The 18,445-nt window shown below is 38.6% G+C and overlaps 1 protein-coding gene across 4 annotated transcripts in view; it reads left to right on the top strand.

Moving 5' to 3' along the window:
* Window positions 1-18,445, top strand: part of LOC124141252 (pleckstrin homology domain-containing family A member 1-like) — an 87,866-nt gene that overhangs the window by 10,576 nt on the left and 58,845 nt on the right. For all 4 annotated transcript variants that reach the window (XR_007220102.1, XR_007220104.1, XR_007220103.1 and 1 more), the window contains exon 3: window positions 3,049-3,108. Coding sequence is in view for 1 of the 4 variants with exons in the window: in XM_046509215.2 (XP_046365171.1) it covers window positions 3,049-3,108 (60 nt within the window). In the remaining 3 variants the exon portion in view is untranslated. The remainder of the gene's footprint in view (window positions 1-3,048; window positions 3,109-18,445) is intronic.

Here is an 18,445-nt window from a genome sequence, read left to right as displayed (position 1 = left end):
TTGTCTCAAGAGACGACTAACATGTGAATGGTCAGTCATGTGTGAACCAGCTAGTTTTATGTCCAGTGTCAATGGCATGGGTCATAGCTCATGCTATCAACCACTGGTTTGTGACAAGGACACACTCATTCACTCTTAACTGACTACTGAAGCTTATATCTTATAAAAGTCACAGTCTTGCCCATTCATACCCAATATCAGTTAATATTTGTTTTAGAAAGTCTGTTGAATATCATCCTGATAAACAAGATTTCGGCACAAACCTTTTTTACTGAAAAACACAGACATCAGATAGTGCACAAATGTGCAACCTCTCGCTTACTGTATCCTACACATGTATCACTGTTGTGATCAGGACCATGTAGAAGTGTACGTCATGTAGAAGTGTACGTCATGTAGAAGTGTACGTCATGTAGATGTACGTCATGTCAGTTCCTGTTGAAGGAAGGACATGCAAAATGACCACCGAACATCGCCGGGTGTGAAATTCATTATTTGCATACATTAAGATAACAACACAATTTAAAAAAGATTATTTCAAAAATATATTGGTTAAATAAAAGTACATTGGTTCTAAGGGATTAAAAATATATTGAATAGCCAAACAAAAACTGAACACTCAATGAAAATGTTTACATGAGAGTAAACACTTGATGACTCAAAATATTATCCATCATGAACTATTTCACTGCTTGAATCATGTCATTTGAACAAAACTTTCCTCATCCACTATGTCAAGTTTTATGATTTACGTCAACATGCCCTTGGATTCAATCACCTTCTCTGAACATTGTATCAACAAGGCCACTTGGTACAAGTGTTTTACTTGTATTATTCTGTTCACAGATCGGCTGACCCGAGTTTCGCATTAAGGGATTAGAATTGTGTGGGTGGTCATTTTTATATCCCAGTCTGTCAGTTCATTTCACTAATTAAAAGTGACAGTGTCATGAGCAGAAGCCAGTTTATGAGGCTGTGACATAAATGTTATATAAGATAACATGTCTGTCATAAAGGAGGTTGTAAAATTGGCAAGTATTTTTTTATTATTGTACTATAAACGATTTTGTGACCACTTCAAGAAAACATTGTTTTGCATTTTATGATTCATGGACTTTGTAAACCAAGTAACCATGAAGGACAATCAGACTGTTGTCTAATACCGTTACTGTGTTCCCTCGCTATTGCGCTCCTCAATATAGCGCTAACTCGGTTATTGTGCACAGTAAAGCATGGCTCCCAAAATTTACTAACATTTTTAATAAACTCAAGTTTTCCAATGACACGATGTTTTCCCCCATCTCAGAAACATTATCAACTGATCACCGCGATCACGTAACATTAGAAATACCAGTCAACAAATCCAAACTGAAGTAGGCAATTTAATCCTATTATTAAAATATCTGGTTATAAAAAAATGTTCATTGTTTATCTGGACTATTGTTTGCAATATGTTTTATTAAATATATTCAAAGTTTCATTCAATCATTATTATAATGTTTACAATAATTTCAGCGAAATCATATGCGAAGTGATTGCTAGATCGCATAACACATCGTAATTTACAGCAACCATTGACGCTATTGACGCCTTGAAACAAACTTTAGTTGCAAGAGAATAGATACACATATCATAAATGCTGTACCATGACTTGCTAACGTATTCGCAATCGAAATACATGTAGTAAGGGAAGTCCCTGTGGTGACAGGTCAAGTTGTTCCATACGTAAAAAAATATCCTGCATACCACCTGTACCAAAGTGCTTTTTCTTTAAATTTTAAGTATATATATGTAGTGGAAGCTGCAGCTAAAATAACATAATATTGGAATATATTTTTCCTGATGAAATAATAATTTAAGATATAATTTCTTCCAACCATTGCATCAAAACTCTTTGAAGTTGTATCACTGGGTACTTTTTGACTGAATCACCGGTAGATTGGGAGGAAACGTGTGCACAGCTGATTGCTATTTCCGACTTAGGTTACGAGAAAATACACATGTAATCTTAATCTCTGCAAATAAAACAATGCCTTGGAGAGCAGGAAATACATTTTAAATGGCATATCATCATGTGATGTTTTGTATCAAATTTTTATACTTTTATTGACCAAGTTTGTTATACCTGTTTATTCACCTGAATTCGCTGAAGGGATATGATGTGTTTTTTTGAAAGCGCATATAAATACTGGATGAATCTTTTTTTGCATAGATCGTGTTAGGTAGGCAGAGGATGTATACTGTTTTGTTGGTCATATACCACCTACGACTCGACCTCGGTTAAACCGCTGATCATCTATAAGGCTCATCAATTATTTGGCCCCCGAAGGTAGCTAGGGATCACTGTACCTCTTTAACGAGGTGTTAAGGTGAAGGAGTGTCATGTAATGATACAGAAAGTCACATTGATATTCAAATCACCAAATGTGACCCAGGTATGATGCCGTCTCATTCAGCGACTGAAAAAAACGTGACTAGTGAAAATCTAAAAGGTCTTCTTGTTTTCTCCTAAAGGTATATTCATATATATATACAAGATTATAGTAACTGTTAAGTTTTTAACTATTTGATAAAACATATTGTATGTAGCCTCTATCTGCTGTTATCAGAAGTAAAGACATACATTTTACTGTAAAATACTGAATATCCTGCTTTGAACAGTGTTATTGTTCTTAGTGAAACAACCATCCCAAACAAATACATGCAAAATACAGGAAATAGATATTGAGCCATACAAACTTGAATGTGTGTCTCTGTAAGTGGTAAAACAACAAAAATGTGGCTTCAGTTATGGTTTTGTTTTCAGCAGTCTGTCATTTTGTGCTAGACCATGTCATTGCCACCCTACCCCAGCCCCAGAAAATAACAAGTACCGTAAATAAAAAAATAGATTAAATAAATAAAGTAAAACAAAAGAAGAATAGACAAAACAGACCGGTATTAGCAACATGTTATTGTTCAATGTTTTGTCATGTATATTCAGAGGATTTGTGATGGAAAATGTTTGACACTTGTCTGTTTGTTTGACACTTGTCTGTTTGTTTGCAGAACCTGCCTGCAACATGGAGGAATACGGTGGGGGAAATATTCCTACAGTATGTGTCCAAGGTAGGTGTTAAACGTATTACAGTATGGGTCCAAGGTAGGTGTTAAACATATTACAGTATGTGTCCAAAGTATATCAGGATGACACTACACTGGCTTGACATGCTTGACTGTATTGGGTAGGACAGAGATACAAGTTGCCAGTACCCGTTATAGAGATCTAGGACAGGGTGACACTACACTGGCCTGACATGTCGGAATGTATTGGTGTAGGACAGAGATACAAGTTGCCAGTACCTGTTACAGAGATCTAGAACAGAATGACACTACACTGGCCTGACATGCCTGAATGTATTGGTGTAGGACAGAGATACAAGTTGCCATTACCCGTTATAGAGATCTAGGACAGAGATACAAGTTGCCAGTACCTGTTACAGAGATCTAGAACAGAATGACACTACACTGGCCTGACATGCCTGACTGTATTGGTTAGGACAGAGATACAAGTTGCCAGTACCCGTTAAAGAGATCTAGAACAGGATGACACTACACTGGCCTGACATGTCGGAATGTATTGGTGTAGGACAGAGATACAAGTTGCCAGTAACCGTTACAGAGATCTAGAACAGAATGACACTACACTGGCCTGAAATGTCGGAATGTATTGGTTAGGACAGAGATACAAGTTGCCAGTACCCGTTACAGAGATCTAGAACAGGATGACACTACACTGGCCTGACATGTCGGAATGTATTGGTGTAGGACAGAGATACAAGTTGCCAGTAACCATTACAGAGATCTAGAACAGAATGACACTACACTAGCCTGACATGTCTGAATGTATTGGTGTAGGACAGAGATACAAGTTGCCAGTACCCGTTATAGAGATCTAGGACAGAGATACAAGTTGCCAGTACCTGTTACAGAGATCTAGAACAGAATGACACTACACTGGCCTGACATGCCTGAATGTATTGGTGGAGGACAGAGATACAAGTTGCCAGTACCCGTTAAAGAGATCTAGAACAGGATGACACTACACTGGCCTGACATGTCGGAATGTATTGGTGTAGGACAGAGATACAAGTTGCCAGTAACCGTTACAGAGATCTAGAACAGAATGACACTACACTGGCCTGACATGCCTGAATGTATTGGTGGAGGACAGAGATACAAGTTGCCAGTACCTGTTACAGAGATCTAGAACAGGATGACACTACACTGGCCTGACATGTCGGAATGTATTGGTGTAGGACAGAGATACAAGTTGCCAGTACCTGTTACAGAGATCTAGAACAGAATGACACTACACTGGCCTGACATGCCTGAATGTATTGGTGGAGGACAGAGATACAAGTTGCCAGTACCCGTTACAGAGATCTAGAACAGGATGACACTACACTGGCCTGACATGTCGGAATGTATTGGTGTAGGACAGAGATACAAGTTGCCAGTACCCGTTACAGAGATCTAGAACAGGATGACACTACACTGGCCTGACATGTCGGAATGTATTGGTGTAGGACAGAGATACAAGTTGCCAGTACCTGTTACAGAGATCTAGAACAGAATGACACTACACTGGCCTGACATGCCTGAATGTATTGGTGGAGGACAGAGATACAAGTTGCCAGTACCCGTTACAGAGATCTAGAACAGGATGACACTACACTGGCCTGACATGTCGGAATGTATTGGTGTAGGACAGAGATACAAGTTGCCAGTAACCGTTACAGAGATCTAGAACAGAATGACACTACACTGGCCTGAAATGTCGGAATGTATTGGTGTAGGACAGAGATACAAGTTGCCATTACCCGTTATAGAGATCTAGGACAGGGTGACACTACACTGGCCTGACATGTCGGAATGTATTGGTGTAGGACAGAGATACAAGTTGCCAGTACCTGTTACAGAGATCTAGAACAGAATGACACTACACTGGCCTGACATGCCTGAATGTATTGGTGGAGGACAGAGATACAAGTTGCCAGTACCCGTTACAGAGATCTAGAACAGGATGACACTACACTGGCCTGACATGTCGGAATGTATTGGTTAGGACAGAGATACAAGTTGCCAGTACCCGTTACAGAGATCTAGAACAGGATGACACTACACTGGCCTGACATGCCTGAGTGTATTGGTGTAGGACAGGGATACAAGTTGCCAGTACCCGTTACAGAGATCTAGAACAGGATGACACTACACTGGCCTAACATGCCTGACTGTATTGGTAAGGACAGGGATACAAGTTGCCAGCACCCGTTACAGAGATCTAGAACAGGATGACACTACACTAGCCTGACATGTCGGAATGTATTGGTGTAGGACAGAGATACAAGTTACCATTACCCGTTACAGAGATCTAGAACAGAATGACACTACACTGGCCTGACATGCCTGAGTGTATTGGGGTAGGACAGGGATGCAAGTTAAAGTCACCTGTCATTGTTAAGGAGATTATGTTTTTAGCTGTTGCACAAACATGTTTTAGTGGTCTGTCCATGCAGCAAAGGGAAAATGTTTATTTGAGGATTATCTGTATTAAACCAGGCTGAGGTCTATTGATTGTGGGGAAGTGTTTGAAGTGAGGAATTATTAAAGTGAAAGTTTTTTCACTGGGTGAACAGGTCTGATTCTTCAAAAGGATTTCTTTTTTTAGATTTTAACATGTTGAAAGCCGAAATCTGATATTGTGTTGGATTTCTTGGGTTGATTCCTTGTCTGTTTATATCCAGATTACTTTTACAAGAATTGTGATGCAGACTTTGGTAGAAATGTGGAATATCATTGAATACATGATACAATACGCTTTCATTGTCAAATGCCACCATATATATTTTCAAAAGCAAAATACTTATTGACATATATACTACTTAATATTTCATAGGAATACATGGGGGCACAAATGCCACTATGTACTGTGCAGAGTTGTAGCCCCTGGTTGTGCCAGGATCCTTGAGTTTTATATTTCAGTTAAAATAAGTTCCTGGTGCCAAGTGAGCTCAATCAAAAATCATTTTCTTTAAATAGCTTGTGATGGTACATATTGTACGAGGCTAGTGATTAATATTCTTTCTCAAAAGTAATCTTGAAAAACATGTAAAAAGAACGTGCACATGCTTAAGGCGAAGTATGTAGTTTGTTAGCAATGTCAAACTGCCAACTATGTAAACTACAACTACTTATTATCTAGATCATGTTGAAATAACACTGGATCACAGATGGATGACAGTTATTACTCATGTCGTACATTTTTATCCCTGTGTATGTGTGAAATACTTCAGTATCCCTGTGTATGTGTGAAATACTTCAGTATCCCCATGTATGTGTGAAATACTTCAGTATCCCTGTGTATGTGTGAAATACTTCAGTATCCCCGTGTATGTGTGAAATACTTCAGTATCCCTGTGTATGTGTGAAATACTTCAGTATCCCCGTGTATGTGTGAAATACTTCAGTATCCCCGTGTATGGGTGAAATACTTCAGTATCCCCGTTTCCCTGTGTATGTGTATGAAATACTTCAGTATCCCTGTGTATGTGTGAAATACTTCAGTATCCCTGTGTATGTGTGAAATACTTCAGTATCCCTGTGTATGTGTGAAATACTTCAGTATATCCCTGTGTATGTGTGAAATACTTCAGTATCCCTGTGTATGTGTGAAATACTTCAGTATCCCTGTGTATGTGTGAAATACTTCAGTATCCCCGTGTATGTGTGAAATACTTCAGTATCCCTGTGTATGTGTGAAATACTTCAGTATCCTCGTGTATGTGTGAAATACTTCAGTATCCCTGTGTATGTGTGAAATACTTCAGTATCCCTGTGTATGTGTGAAATACTTCAGTATCCCTGTGTATGTGTGAAATACTTCAGTATATCCCTGTGTATGTGTGAAATACTTCAGTATCCCTGTGTATGTGTGAAATACTTCAGTATCCCTGTGTATGTGTGAAATACTTCAGTATCCCCGTGTATGTGTGAAATACTTCAGTATCCCTGTGTATGTGTGAAATACTTCAGTATCCTCGTGTATGTGTGAAATACTTCAGTATCCCTGTGTATGTGTGAAATACTTCAGTATCCCTGTGTATGTGTGAAATACTTCAGTATCCCTGTGTATGTGTGAAATACTTCAGTATATCCCTGTGTATGTGTGAAATACTTCAGTATCCTCGTGTATGTGTGAAATACTTCAGTATCCCTGTGTATGTGTGAAATACTTCAGTATCCCTGTGTATGTGTGAAATACTTCAGTATCCCTGTGTATGTGTGAAATACTTCAGTATCCCCGTGTATGTGTGAAATACTTCAGTATCCCCGTGTATGTGTGAAATACTTCAGTATCCCTGTGTATGTGTGAAATACTTCAGTATCTCTGTGTATGTGTGAAATACTTCAGTATCCCCGTGTATGTGTGGAATACTTCAGTATCCCTGTGTACGTGTGAAATACTTCAGTATCCCCGTGTATGTGTGAAATACTTCAGTATCCCCACGTATGGGTGAAATACTTCAGTATCCCCGTTCCCCTGTGTATGTGTATGAAATACTTCAGTATCCCTGTGTATGTGTGAAATACTTCAGTATCCCTGTGTATGTGTGAAATACTTCAGTATCCCTGTGTATGTGTGAAATACTTCAGAATCCCCGTTCCCCTGTGTATGTGTGAAATACTTCAGTATCCCTGTGTATGTGTGAAATACTTCAGTATCCCTGTGTATGTGTGAAATACTTCAATATCCCTGTGTATGTGTGAAATACTTCAGTATCCCCGTGTATGGGTGAAATACTTCAGTATCCCTGTGTATGTGTATATCAGGGCTGGGACGAGTCTAGATTTGCTACCCATGTGCTAGGGCTGGGACGGGTTTAAATTTACGACCCAGGTACCCACCCTGCTATTACCCGTCTGTCCAGGTATCTGCTGTAGTTCTCAAGAGTTGGTTACAAAATGTCCAGTTGGGAATAGTTCGACCGTAGCCCTGGTAAAATGTATTTGGATACACGTATAACACGATCTGGTCATGCATAGATTGATGTTGACTTAAGTTTTATCTTTTTTCAAAACAATACAGGTCAGAAGGAATGGGTGCATAGTCAAAAAGTAACCAAAGAGTTCTAGATATTTTTTGTCATTAAACAATATATCACGTGACTAACCATAGCTACGTGATTAATCACAAAGAGCAATGAACAACGAAGCAGTTTTATTTCATGATAAAACATTGTTCTCTCATGATGTCATTTCTGGAGATTTGAATATATGCTCGCAACTTGATGATGTCATATATTGGATGACGTTATTTTAGATAGGGTACTGTCTGGTAAGTTATTCCCCATAGATGTAGCTAGGCTACGCAGATAAACGCCGTGGCTGAACGATCGCATATTAAAATGACAATCGATATTCGGGAAAAGGTAGAGATAGTTGATGTGAGGATTGTAAGAATATGCGGAATACCCAACTTAACCCACCTGTTTATAAAATGGACTTGCCCAACATTGCCGAGGTTGGATTCTATTCAGGGAGTCATCATTATTAAAATTAAGGTAGCCATTTTTAAAGCTTCCTTAAAGAGGCTGTACATAATGTTGATATCTCATGTAAGAAATAAACAATTTATGATCGTTTTTTATCTTTCCCTCATGTTTTTTTCTCCCTGCAGTGTTTTATTGTACGAGTAACAACTCCCTCTCATTGTTTATGTCTTTAGTAATACTTCAGTATATGTGTCTATAATAAAATTTTTGTTGTGTTCACTGAAATACATGCTTTCTGATTAGCTGCATTGGTCACATGTTATTGCATTCATTTCCCAAAGAATGTAAAAAATTAAGCCACACCTACCGAGGTGCACTACTTTTATTACTGTGCAATGTCGGGGAATCCCAAAATTACAGTCGAGGGAATTCCCTTTCTGCTCACGTGTATTGTCATGCGCAGGTCATTTAGCGACTTTCAAACTACCCTTTGAAACCGAAGGCCGAAAATGAATGAATCCGCAAACGTGCAGGCTCGCTCGCCTGGTTTTCTCCCGCTCGCCTCAGTTCAACGTTCATGTCTTTGGGTTTCATTTCTAACTAGCATTTTTCCAACTGTGTTATACCGTAATCAGGGAAGTAATGTTTGAATCTGGCGGTAACTGACCATGTTATTTAAAACAGACGCCTTCTCCCAGACATATTTCTTCCGGTTCGTTACAGTCTGACTGTTGCAGTTCTTTTCTCCTCTTGCCTTCATTGACAGGTCCAATGAACATTGTTTTGATCCTACTCTCCATTGATTGGCTATTGACTGTGTAGGCGTGTCAAGTTATGTGCATAAATTAAACAATTACCTGATTCATGTCACGCCACAGTATGTATTCCTACACCTGGAATGTTTATCAATCTCATCATTTTTGTCTGTTCTGATATATACAACTGTTTTTGATTAAACTATTATGATAAAACATGTTTTACGTTGTCGAATTTAATTATAAGCATTGACTGTGTATTTTTTTCGGTTCATTGAGGTATGAATCGAAAAACCGATGTGCAAACTTTTGTAAGAATCTGTGAAGCAGGTTCATACAGTTTGCACATCCGTTTTTCGATTTATACCTCAATGAACCGAAAAAAATACACAGTCAATCCTTAAGTGTATGTAATACTTCAGTAAACATGGTATAGCTATCTAGTGTTGGATAAGTGCAAACTCAAATTTCAACTAATCCCACGAGGCAAACTGAACTGTTTGTGCACTAAACATGCCGAATGACCTTTTTCTATCTTCACTTTGCCCTTGAATTGAAATACATGCCGTTTTGTAAACTTTCATTATGTGCCTAGTTCAGTAAGTACATTAAGCATCTACTATACCCTCATACTGAGCTGAGAACTGAATTGGCTGCAATACCGCCTCAGGTTCATAATATATTTATGACAATAGTTTGTCATTCCCTCTACTGTTTGTCCTGACCAAGGCTGTATCCAACTGTACGTGTGAATACAGTGTATTCACTTTCATTTATGTGGATGTCATGCTTCAGTTCACACAAGATAAAAATTCAGTTGATGTAATTACAACGCAACCACAAAAACAGTCCCTAAAATAAAGTTGTGTGATGTTTAATAAAATTAATTTAGTAAAAGAGGCCCCCAGTTTTATGGAATGCTCACATGATTGTTTTATGAAAAGTATATGCTCTAGAGTCTGTTTAGTATGTCACACAATTAAAACTGTACCTCAGTTTGTGGAAGGTACTTCCATTTTATTTTTTGTACAAGAATCAATATCATATTTCAATTATCTTAATTACAACCATGATGATTAAAAAAGAAATGATTTTCCTATTCTGCTGGTGGCGGTGGGGTAGCCTAGTGGTTAAAGCGTTTGCTCGTCCTGGTGACCCAGGTTTGATTCCCCACATGGGTACAATGTGTGATTTTCTGTGTCTCCCACCGGGATATTGCTGGAATATTGCTAAAAGCACCGTAAAACCATGCTCACTCACTCACCCGACTCTACTGAGAGTGACAGTTATAACGTTTACGTTGATATCAACGACAATTCAGTGAAACTCTGTTAAAGAGTCCCCATGTACAGAAGTCGACTTTCCCCGATCACTGAAACATGATGAGCAGTCAGACCCACCAGCAATGTCTTGATAGTAGATAGACATTCACAACAGCACATCACCCAGAAGGTAGAGTTTCTTGACAAATAATGTTTCACTGTTCAACTTTCAATTTCAGCAAAAAATGTGGGAAAGCCTCAGGCAATATTTTGAAAGAAATTGATTCACTTGGGGAAAAAATCAAATCTCAAAAGCGCTATTTTTTTGTATATCTAACAATGTTTATTTCCTGCGACTAAAATAAAACTTTGATACTGATGAGACCGGCTTCATAGACACTGCGCACACACTCTTCAAGAACAAAAAAATGGACATGTCTTTTTATGTTTGTATATTTACCCAACCTAATGACCATGATGTTTGATGTGTGAAACAAGGAAATAATATAGGTCTGGCCAAAGGATCTTCAATCTCTCCTCAAGTGGAGTGGTATAGGGGGAGGTGATGGAATGTCGGCCATGTTGAGTGTGGTCTCTGTGATCTCTACCACAGGACGTTGTGGTGGAGAATTTGTCTGATACAGAAAACAGATTATTTCACCATTATGATGCCCTGACAGACTTGTTCATTCCTTATTCATGTCTGTCGGAGACAGGGGATTTAGAATAAGAATGAGTGGAAAGAAATCAGGTAGCTTTTGATGTTTTTAATATCTTCAACTGGCATGTTGAAGCTGAAGCATGATGTCTGTTGCTGACCTGTTTGCTGTCATATTTTTGTTTGTTTGTTGTTTAATGCCACCCACAACAAAATTCCAGTGATATGACAGCTGTCTGTAAATAATCACGTCTGGACCTGACAATCCAGTGATTGACATCATGAGCATCAACCAAAACGATTGGGGTGAATATGTCATATATATATACATTGTATATATATATAAAACCAAATGGGTTCAGTATAGCATTGTCATGTTTATACTTATATACCCATGACATATTAAACTTCAATATATATGATTGTCATACCTCTATTAAGAATCTTGCCATTCCATTGGTTGTCATGTGACAAAATGATACATTTCAATGTAGAACCTGAAATCATGTGAAGACACTGACCTCGTCACATGATCAGTATTGACCTGTCATGTGATGAATATTGACTCGTCTGCTATACACTAAAACAAGATGGCTTCTGGTACGAACATTATGTCACAGTTCGCAGTTAAGTTACTGAAATGAAACAGAGGATCGTTTAAAGACTTCACTATACTTTAAAGTGAATTTTGGTATAACAAACTGACTGATTACTTTTGACAAAGTAAATATGTGTAAACAAGGACCCTCAGACCCTCAGACTGCAGCCTCGGTTCTGTCAGACCACCACAGGGGTCAGGTTCTTGGGTCTTTGTTTTTGCATATTGACCTCGTCAAGAGTAATTATTTGTATAATATTTGATATGATTGAAATTGGGGGAGCTCACCAGTACTGGATCTTTGCAATAGTCCATCCTTACAACATGTTAAACCGATGTACGTCTTTCACGTGTGACACGTATATAGACAACTTTTACAACATAACAAATTATATGTGACAAATTCCACTTTCTATTTCGATGAATATGAAGCATTTTTTTTAATCAAAACTAAAAGTACTGCCTTTTGAAAAAAGAAATTATTTCAGAATTTACATTCATGCAACAATGTTTGTACAAAGGTTAGCCTCCCCTCAATGAAGGCTCCTACTCCAGTGAACTCAAACAAATTGATAGTGATAATTTTTTAGGTCACTTTTTTTCTACCTCAAAGGATGCATACAGAATTTCAATAGCTGGCTTTGTCACGGGGAAAAAATAGTTCCTCAAACGGAGAGATGACATGAGTTTGTACTTTTAGTTACAAGAAATAAAATAAAATAATATCATCATTAGATGCGAAAGGTATGTTTCAAACTACCCGATGTGTCAGTCACAGTGGCATACGTTGTGATAGATTTACATCAAGGACAATCCCGTGAAGATCCGGGGTAGAATAGGTCGTCAGCAACCCATGCTTGCCGTAAAAGGTGACTTACGTGATCGGGTGGTCAGACTCGCTGACTTGGTTGATGCATGTCATTGATCCCAATTGCGGGGATCGATGCTCATGATATCAATCACTGGACTGTCTGGTCTAGACTCAAATATTTACAGACTGCCATCATATAGTTAAAATATTGCTGTGTGCAGCGTTAAACAACAAACAAACAAACATCAAGGACAAGATGTCGAAATGGGCGGCATGATCAGCGGGATGGGACAGATTGCTGAAGTTGTTAGTGAACCTGTGGCAATTACTAGTGTTAGTCATCATTGATCATTTGGCCAATCATCTTTGTGATGATATTGATGTGTCAAATAGATACTGAGGTATATTCATGGATTGCTGGAGACTGTCACTGTCAGTCTAGACACGGATCATTCAGATGTGCATTTCTTTGCACTCTGACCTTTCCCAGTGTGTGCTAAAAGTCCAAGATTAAAGGGTCAGAAACAATGCTTTGTATTTATTTGTGCTATGGAATTCTCAGGGCTTTCCTGAGGAATGTGGAAGTAGTCCCATCATTTCAAGAATACAGTCTTGTGAAAATTGTATTGTGTCCTTCATACGCTTAGGGGTGTCAGTTTCATGGTCACGTGTCTGGCCTCTAGTCAGTTTGAAAAGCTGTATAAAATTTCACATTAAATATTTTTTTTAATATACAATGAGTTTTCAGATTTTCTATGTTTGGTGACGAACATGATGTATGACTTGCTTGTTGCACACCTGTTTACTTTTAGGATTTTCTCATATTCTTTATGACCCGGGTTCGATTCCCGACATGGGTACAATGTGTGAAGCCCATTTCTGGTGTCCCCCGCCGTGATATTGCTGGAATATTGCTAAAAGCGGCGTAAAACCATACTCACTCACTCATATTCTTTATGAATATTCGTTTACCTGTTTACTGTTTAAGTTATTCCATAAAATCAGCCAATATGAAAAAATCAAATTCTATATTTACTGCCACAGAGGTACATGGGTTCGAACCTGTAATATGCAGATCCTGTATGGCTAAGGGAGACAATTAATATTTTTGATCAACTATCATATCAAGAGTAATATATGACCTTCAGGTTCCTTTAAAATGTGTATACATTGTGAAAACTCTCTTTTATTTCCGTAAATCAACGAGAGAAAAAAGCACATACCAGACCAAAATTTTAATAGTTAAAAAACACTTCTTTCAACAACCACAATGTCTTGTATGCATTAAGGTATAAAAAAATATTTATTGTTTGGATTAGAGATTTAAAAATCATGTAATGCTTTGTATATGGAATATTAATCTCAAGTACAGAATAGTGTCTATTGACACTGTATTGTCATATGTGTCTTAAAAACATCAGAAAACAAGGAGCATCTGAAAATAGAATGGGCGAGTTAAATCAGTGTGTTTGTCACCACTAAGGTTTCGTTCTACCACTTGGGAGAGCAATAAACATAGTGTTGCAGGAAATATCCAATCACCTATAGGTCAGCCAGCAAAACAAATGTCACTTCCCAGTCCAGTGAGTGTGAGGGTGTAGTGTTACCAGCTGTCCACTCTTGTAAACACTGACTGACCTGTCGATGACCCTGGGCAGGCTGACCCTGGAACATCAATAATGCTGGTCATGGCAGTTGTTGTGCAACAAATTGTTTGTGTAACAGTTTATAAAGTAAGAAAAGGATAATATGGGGATAGAGTTCCATGTCTTTAGATATGGATTCATGGGGTCTTCAATATTTCTAATCGTGTTTTAAGGTCATGTCATATTTCTTGTTCATCTCTATTCAACCTTGCCACAAATAGATGGAAAATTGCTGATGTGGCGTGAAACAATATTCATTCATTCATTCATTCATTCATTCAATTTTCAATAGAACCTTTCCTCTGCTGTGGAATTAAGGAAACTAGATGTGCTTTAGTTATCCCCCGCCGCGCGAAAGCGCCAAGCGGGGGATATAGTATTCACGACCGTCCGTACGTCCGTCCGTACGTCCGTCCGTCCGTACGTCCCACCTGTTTGTTGCCGCAATATCTCAAGAACTAAACACTGGATTGTCTTCATATTTGGAACTATGGTGTATATACAGACTCCGCAGACACCAGTCGGTTTTGGTGACCTTGATCCCATTTTCAAGGTCACAGCAGACAAATCTGCTTTTAGAGTTGGAAAACGGTGTTGCCGCGATATCTCAAGAACTAAACACTGGATTGTCTTCATATTTGGAACTATGGTGTATATACAGACTCCGCAGACACCAGTCGGTTTTGGTGACCTTGATCCCATTTTCAAGGTCACAGCAGACAAATCTGCTTTTGGAGTTGGAAAACGGTGTTGCCGCGATATCTCAAGAACTAAACACTGGATTGTCTTCATATTTGGAACTATGGTGTATATACAGACACCGCAGACACCAGTCGGTTTTGGTGACCTTGACCCCATTTTCAAGGTCACAGCTGGCAAATCTGCTTTTGGAGTTGGAAAACGGTGTTGCCGCGATATCTCAAGAACTAAACACTGGATTGTCTTCATATTTGGAACTATAGTGTATATACAGACTCCGCAGACACCAGTCGGTTTTGGTGACCTTGATCCCATTTTCAAGGTCACAGCAGGCAAATCTGCTTTTAGAGTTGGAAAACGGTGTTGCCGCGATATCTCAAGAACTAAACCTCTCGATTGTCTTCATATTTGGAACTATGGTGTATATACAGACACCGCAGACACCAGTCGGTTTTGGTGACCTTGACCCCATTTTCAAGGTCACAGAAGGCAAATCTGCTTTTGGAGTTAGAAAACGGTGTTGCCGCGATATCTCAAGAACTAATCTCTGGATTGTCTTCATATTTGGAACTATAGTGTATATACAGACACCACATACACCTGTCAGATTTGGTGACCTTGACCCCATTTTCAAGGTCACAGCAGGCAAATCTGCTTTTGGAGTTAGAAAACGGTGTTGCCACAATATCTCAAGAACTAATCGCTGGATTGTCTTCATATTTGGTACTATGGTGTATATGGCGGGGGATATTTCGTCACTCTGTGACAAATACTTGTTTGATTCTGTTCTGGGCTTTTAGTAAAAGATAATTGAAAAATATATATATTCCAAAGTCATGGTGTAGCACAACTCTATTCACTGAAGGGCTGACATGATATTATATGTATGGTGAGAATTCATTATGCTTATTCCAGTACACTAAACAAATATACTAAATTGAGAGATGGTATTCTAATTATTACATAAATGAACTGTATTCACTAGATATGTTTGGGATGAAAAAAACATTATATTAATTTACGACTATTACAGTGAAATGAACACTTGTGATATGATCAATACTTTGATAATAATACTGTTGAGATTACTTTCTCGAATGGTATGTTTATCTCAATCAGGAACTCGATCAGATAATATTTTCCTTAAGTACGGCCACAAATCAAGATGTCACATTTGTCTGGCGATGGGATTAAATAAACATTTTATTTGACAAGAACAGACAAGTTCTATTTGTTATGTATTGTCTAACAGATATAGTGAAACTCGTAGTCATTGAGGCATACCATATTAAAAACTAGTGCCGGCCAGTCAGTATATGGTGGTACATTGCAAGCACAATGGGGTGTTGTTGAGGTGAGGTTAAATGTGATTTGATGTCCCTTTCATTTGTGTGTATGTCTGCTTGTCCTAGTGTGAACTGATGCTACTTTTATAGTTTTGAACCAACTGAGATACCATGTCGCAGTTTAACACGGGCGACCCACTTGGACACATTATGCTGAGCTGACCAGTCCATGTTTTATCCCCTTAATGCCGAGCGCTAGACAGGGTGACAACAAGTACCTTCTTTTATCATCTTTTGGTGCGTCACTGCCGGGGATGGAACCACCGACTCTCAAGTCTCAGGGCAGACGCTCTATCCACTACACCATGCAGGTGGTCAACTTATATACTACTCAAAAGAAGTTTAGGATCACCCGATTCTTTCATAATGGTAAGGTAAATCTGTCATGACATGAGAGATTAACTATAGTAATATGAAAGAATCAGGTGATCCTTAACTTCTTTTGAGTAGTATATATATAAGTTTGTCTCCCAGCCCCAAGAAAATTAATTATAAAATAAATCAAACACAAGTCTAATATGATTTACCAAGTCTAGAATGCCTCAGGCCTAGAAAGTAGTGTTCTGGTCTCCATTTGGATTTAATTTTTTATTTTGTAGATATATATTTTTGAAAAAGGTAACTGTTTTTCTGGTAGTAAGTGTTAGTCTACAGGTCCGCACACTGAGTTGAAGGAGCCCCTTTAACTAGCATCGGCTGTTAACACCGAACATTGTTTCGGTATAATACATCTTTAAGACAATCCTCTATGCAAGCCGCCAGTGGCACAGGTAAAGCAGCGCCATCTGTTTCCACAAGTTGTGTTTTCAATTTAGCTCACCCCGTCTCAAAGTCTGTTGCTAATGTTCATTTTCTAGTTCCTGTATTCCCAGTAGGGGGCGTTGTGTTCTCAGGTGACCCACACAATGATGATGAACCATGTGATTTTCTCATCATGAAGTGTGGTAAAAAACGGTTGATGTTTTTGATGCATGTTTCATTTATCAAGTCAAAATGATCATTTCAAATTTTGTGTTTATTCCTTTCAATTTGAATGAAATTCAGCTGATGGAATGTGAATGTGAAAAGTGGGGTCTATTTGGGGGTATTTTATCATTTTTAGCGCAAAAAAGTTCTTAATTTTCAGCCACTCCATCAGCAAAACAGCCATGCATGAAAGTAATTTAAGTCTTACATAAGCTGTAAAACCACAGTAAACTGCTATGTATCTTCCACTATCTGAATTGCATAACACCACAGAGCCATGAAGATCTGGATCAGAACAGGTCTTCAGCTTTTTTTTTTATAGTTTTAGTTTGTTGTTTAACGCTGCACTCAGCAATATTCCAGCTATATGACGGCAGTCTGTAAATAATCAAGTCTGGACCAGACAATCCAGTGATTGATATCATGAGCATCGATCCATGCAATTGGGATCGATGACAATCATCAACTAAGTCAGCGAGCCTGACCACCCGATCCCGTTAGTTGCCTTTTACGACAAGGGCATAGTCACCTTTAACGGCAAGCATGGGTTGCTGAAGACCTATTCTACCTCGGAATCTTCACGGGTCAGGTCTTCAGCAACCAATGCTTGCCATAAAAGGCACTGATGCTTGTCACGAGTGGCGACCAACGGGATCGTTTGGTCAGGCTCCCTGACTTGGTTGATGCATGTCATCGTATCCCAATTGTGTAGATCGATGCCTTTGATATCAATCACAGGATTGTCCAGTCCAGACTTGATTATTTACAGACAGCTGTCATATAGCTGGAATATTGACGGGTGCAGGGTTAAACAATTAACAAACAAACAAACAATAACATTCCAGTTCCATATTTAAAATTTCCTGAATGACAACAAACATTCTTCTCATTTTTACGGCCTTAGCTTTTGCAGGTGAGCAGTATCACCCTTAGGTTCTCAGTCAGCGACAATTAGCTGGACCGTTATGTAGCATGCCACAGGAATTCCTTTGGTACTTGTCGAGATGTGAGAAGGGTTCTTTAGACTGGTGCCTGTGTCGACTGACGAGTCTGACTCTTGATTGCAGGTGAGAGAGAACACCTGTCACCTGTCAATCATTCCTCGAGCTGCTAATTACCTTTTCACCTGGACTGAAGAGTTTATGTTTTTTGTACACCTGTGTTTCAAAA

This window comes from Haliotis rufescens, unplaced genomic scaffold (genome assembly GCF_023055435.1).
Source record: "Haliotis rufescens isolate VD_foot unplaced genomic scaffold, xgHalRufe1.0.p SCAF_12, whole genome shotgun sequence".
NCBI classification, from domain to species: Eukaryota; Metazoa; Mollusca; class Gastropoda; order Lepetellida; family Haliotidae; genus Haliotis; species Haliotis rufescens.
This window is presented reverse-complemented; position numbering and strand designations above follow the sequence as displayed.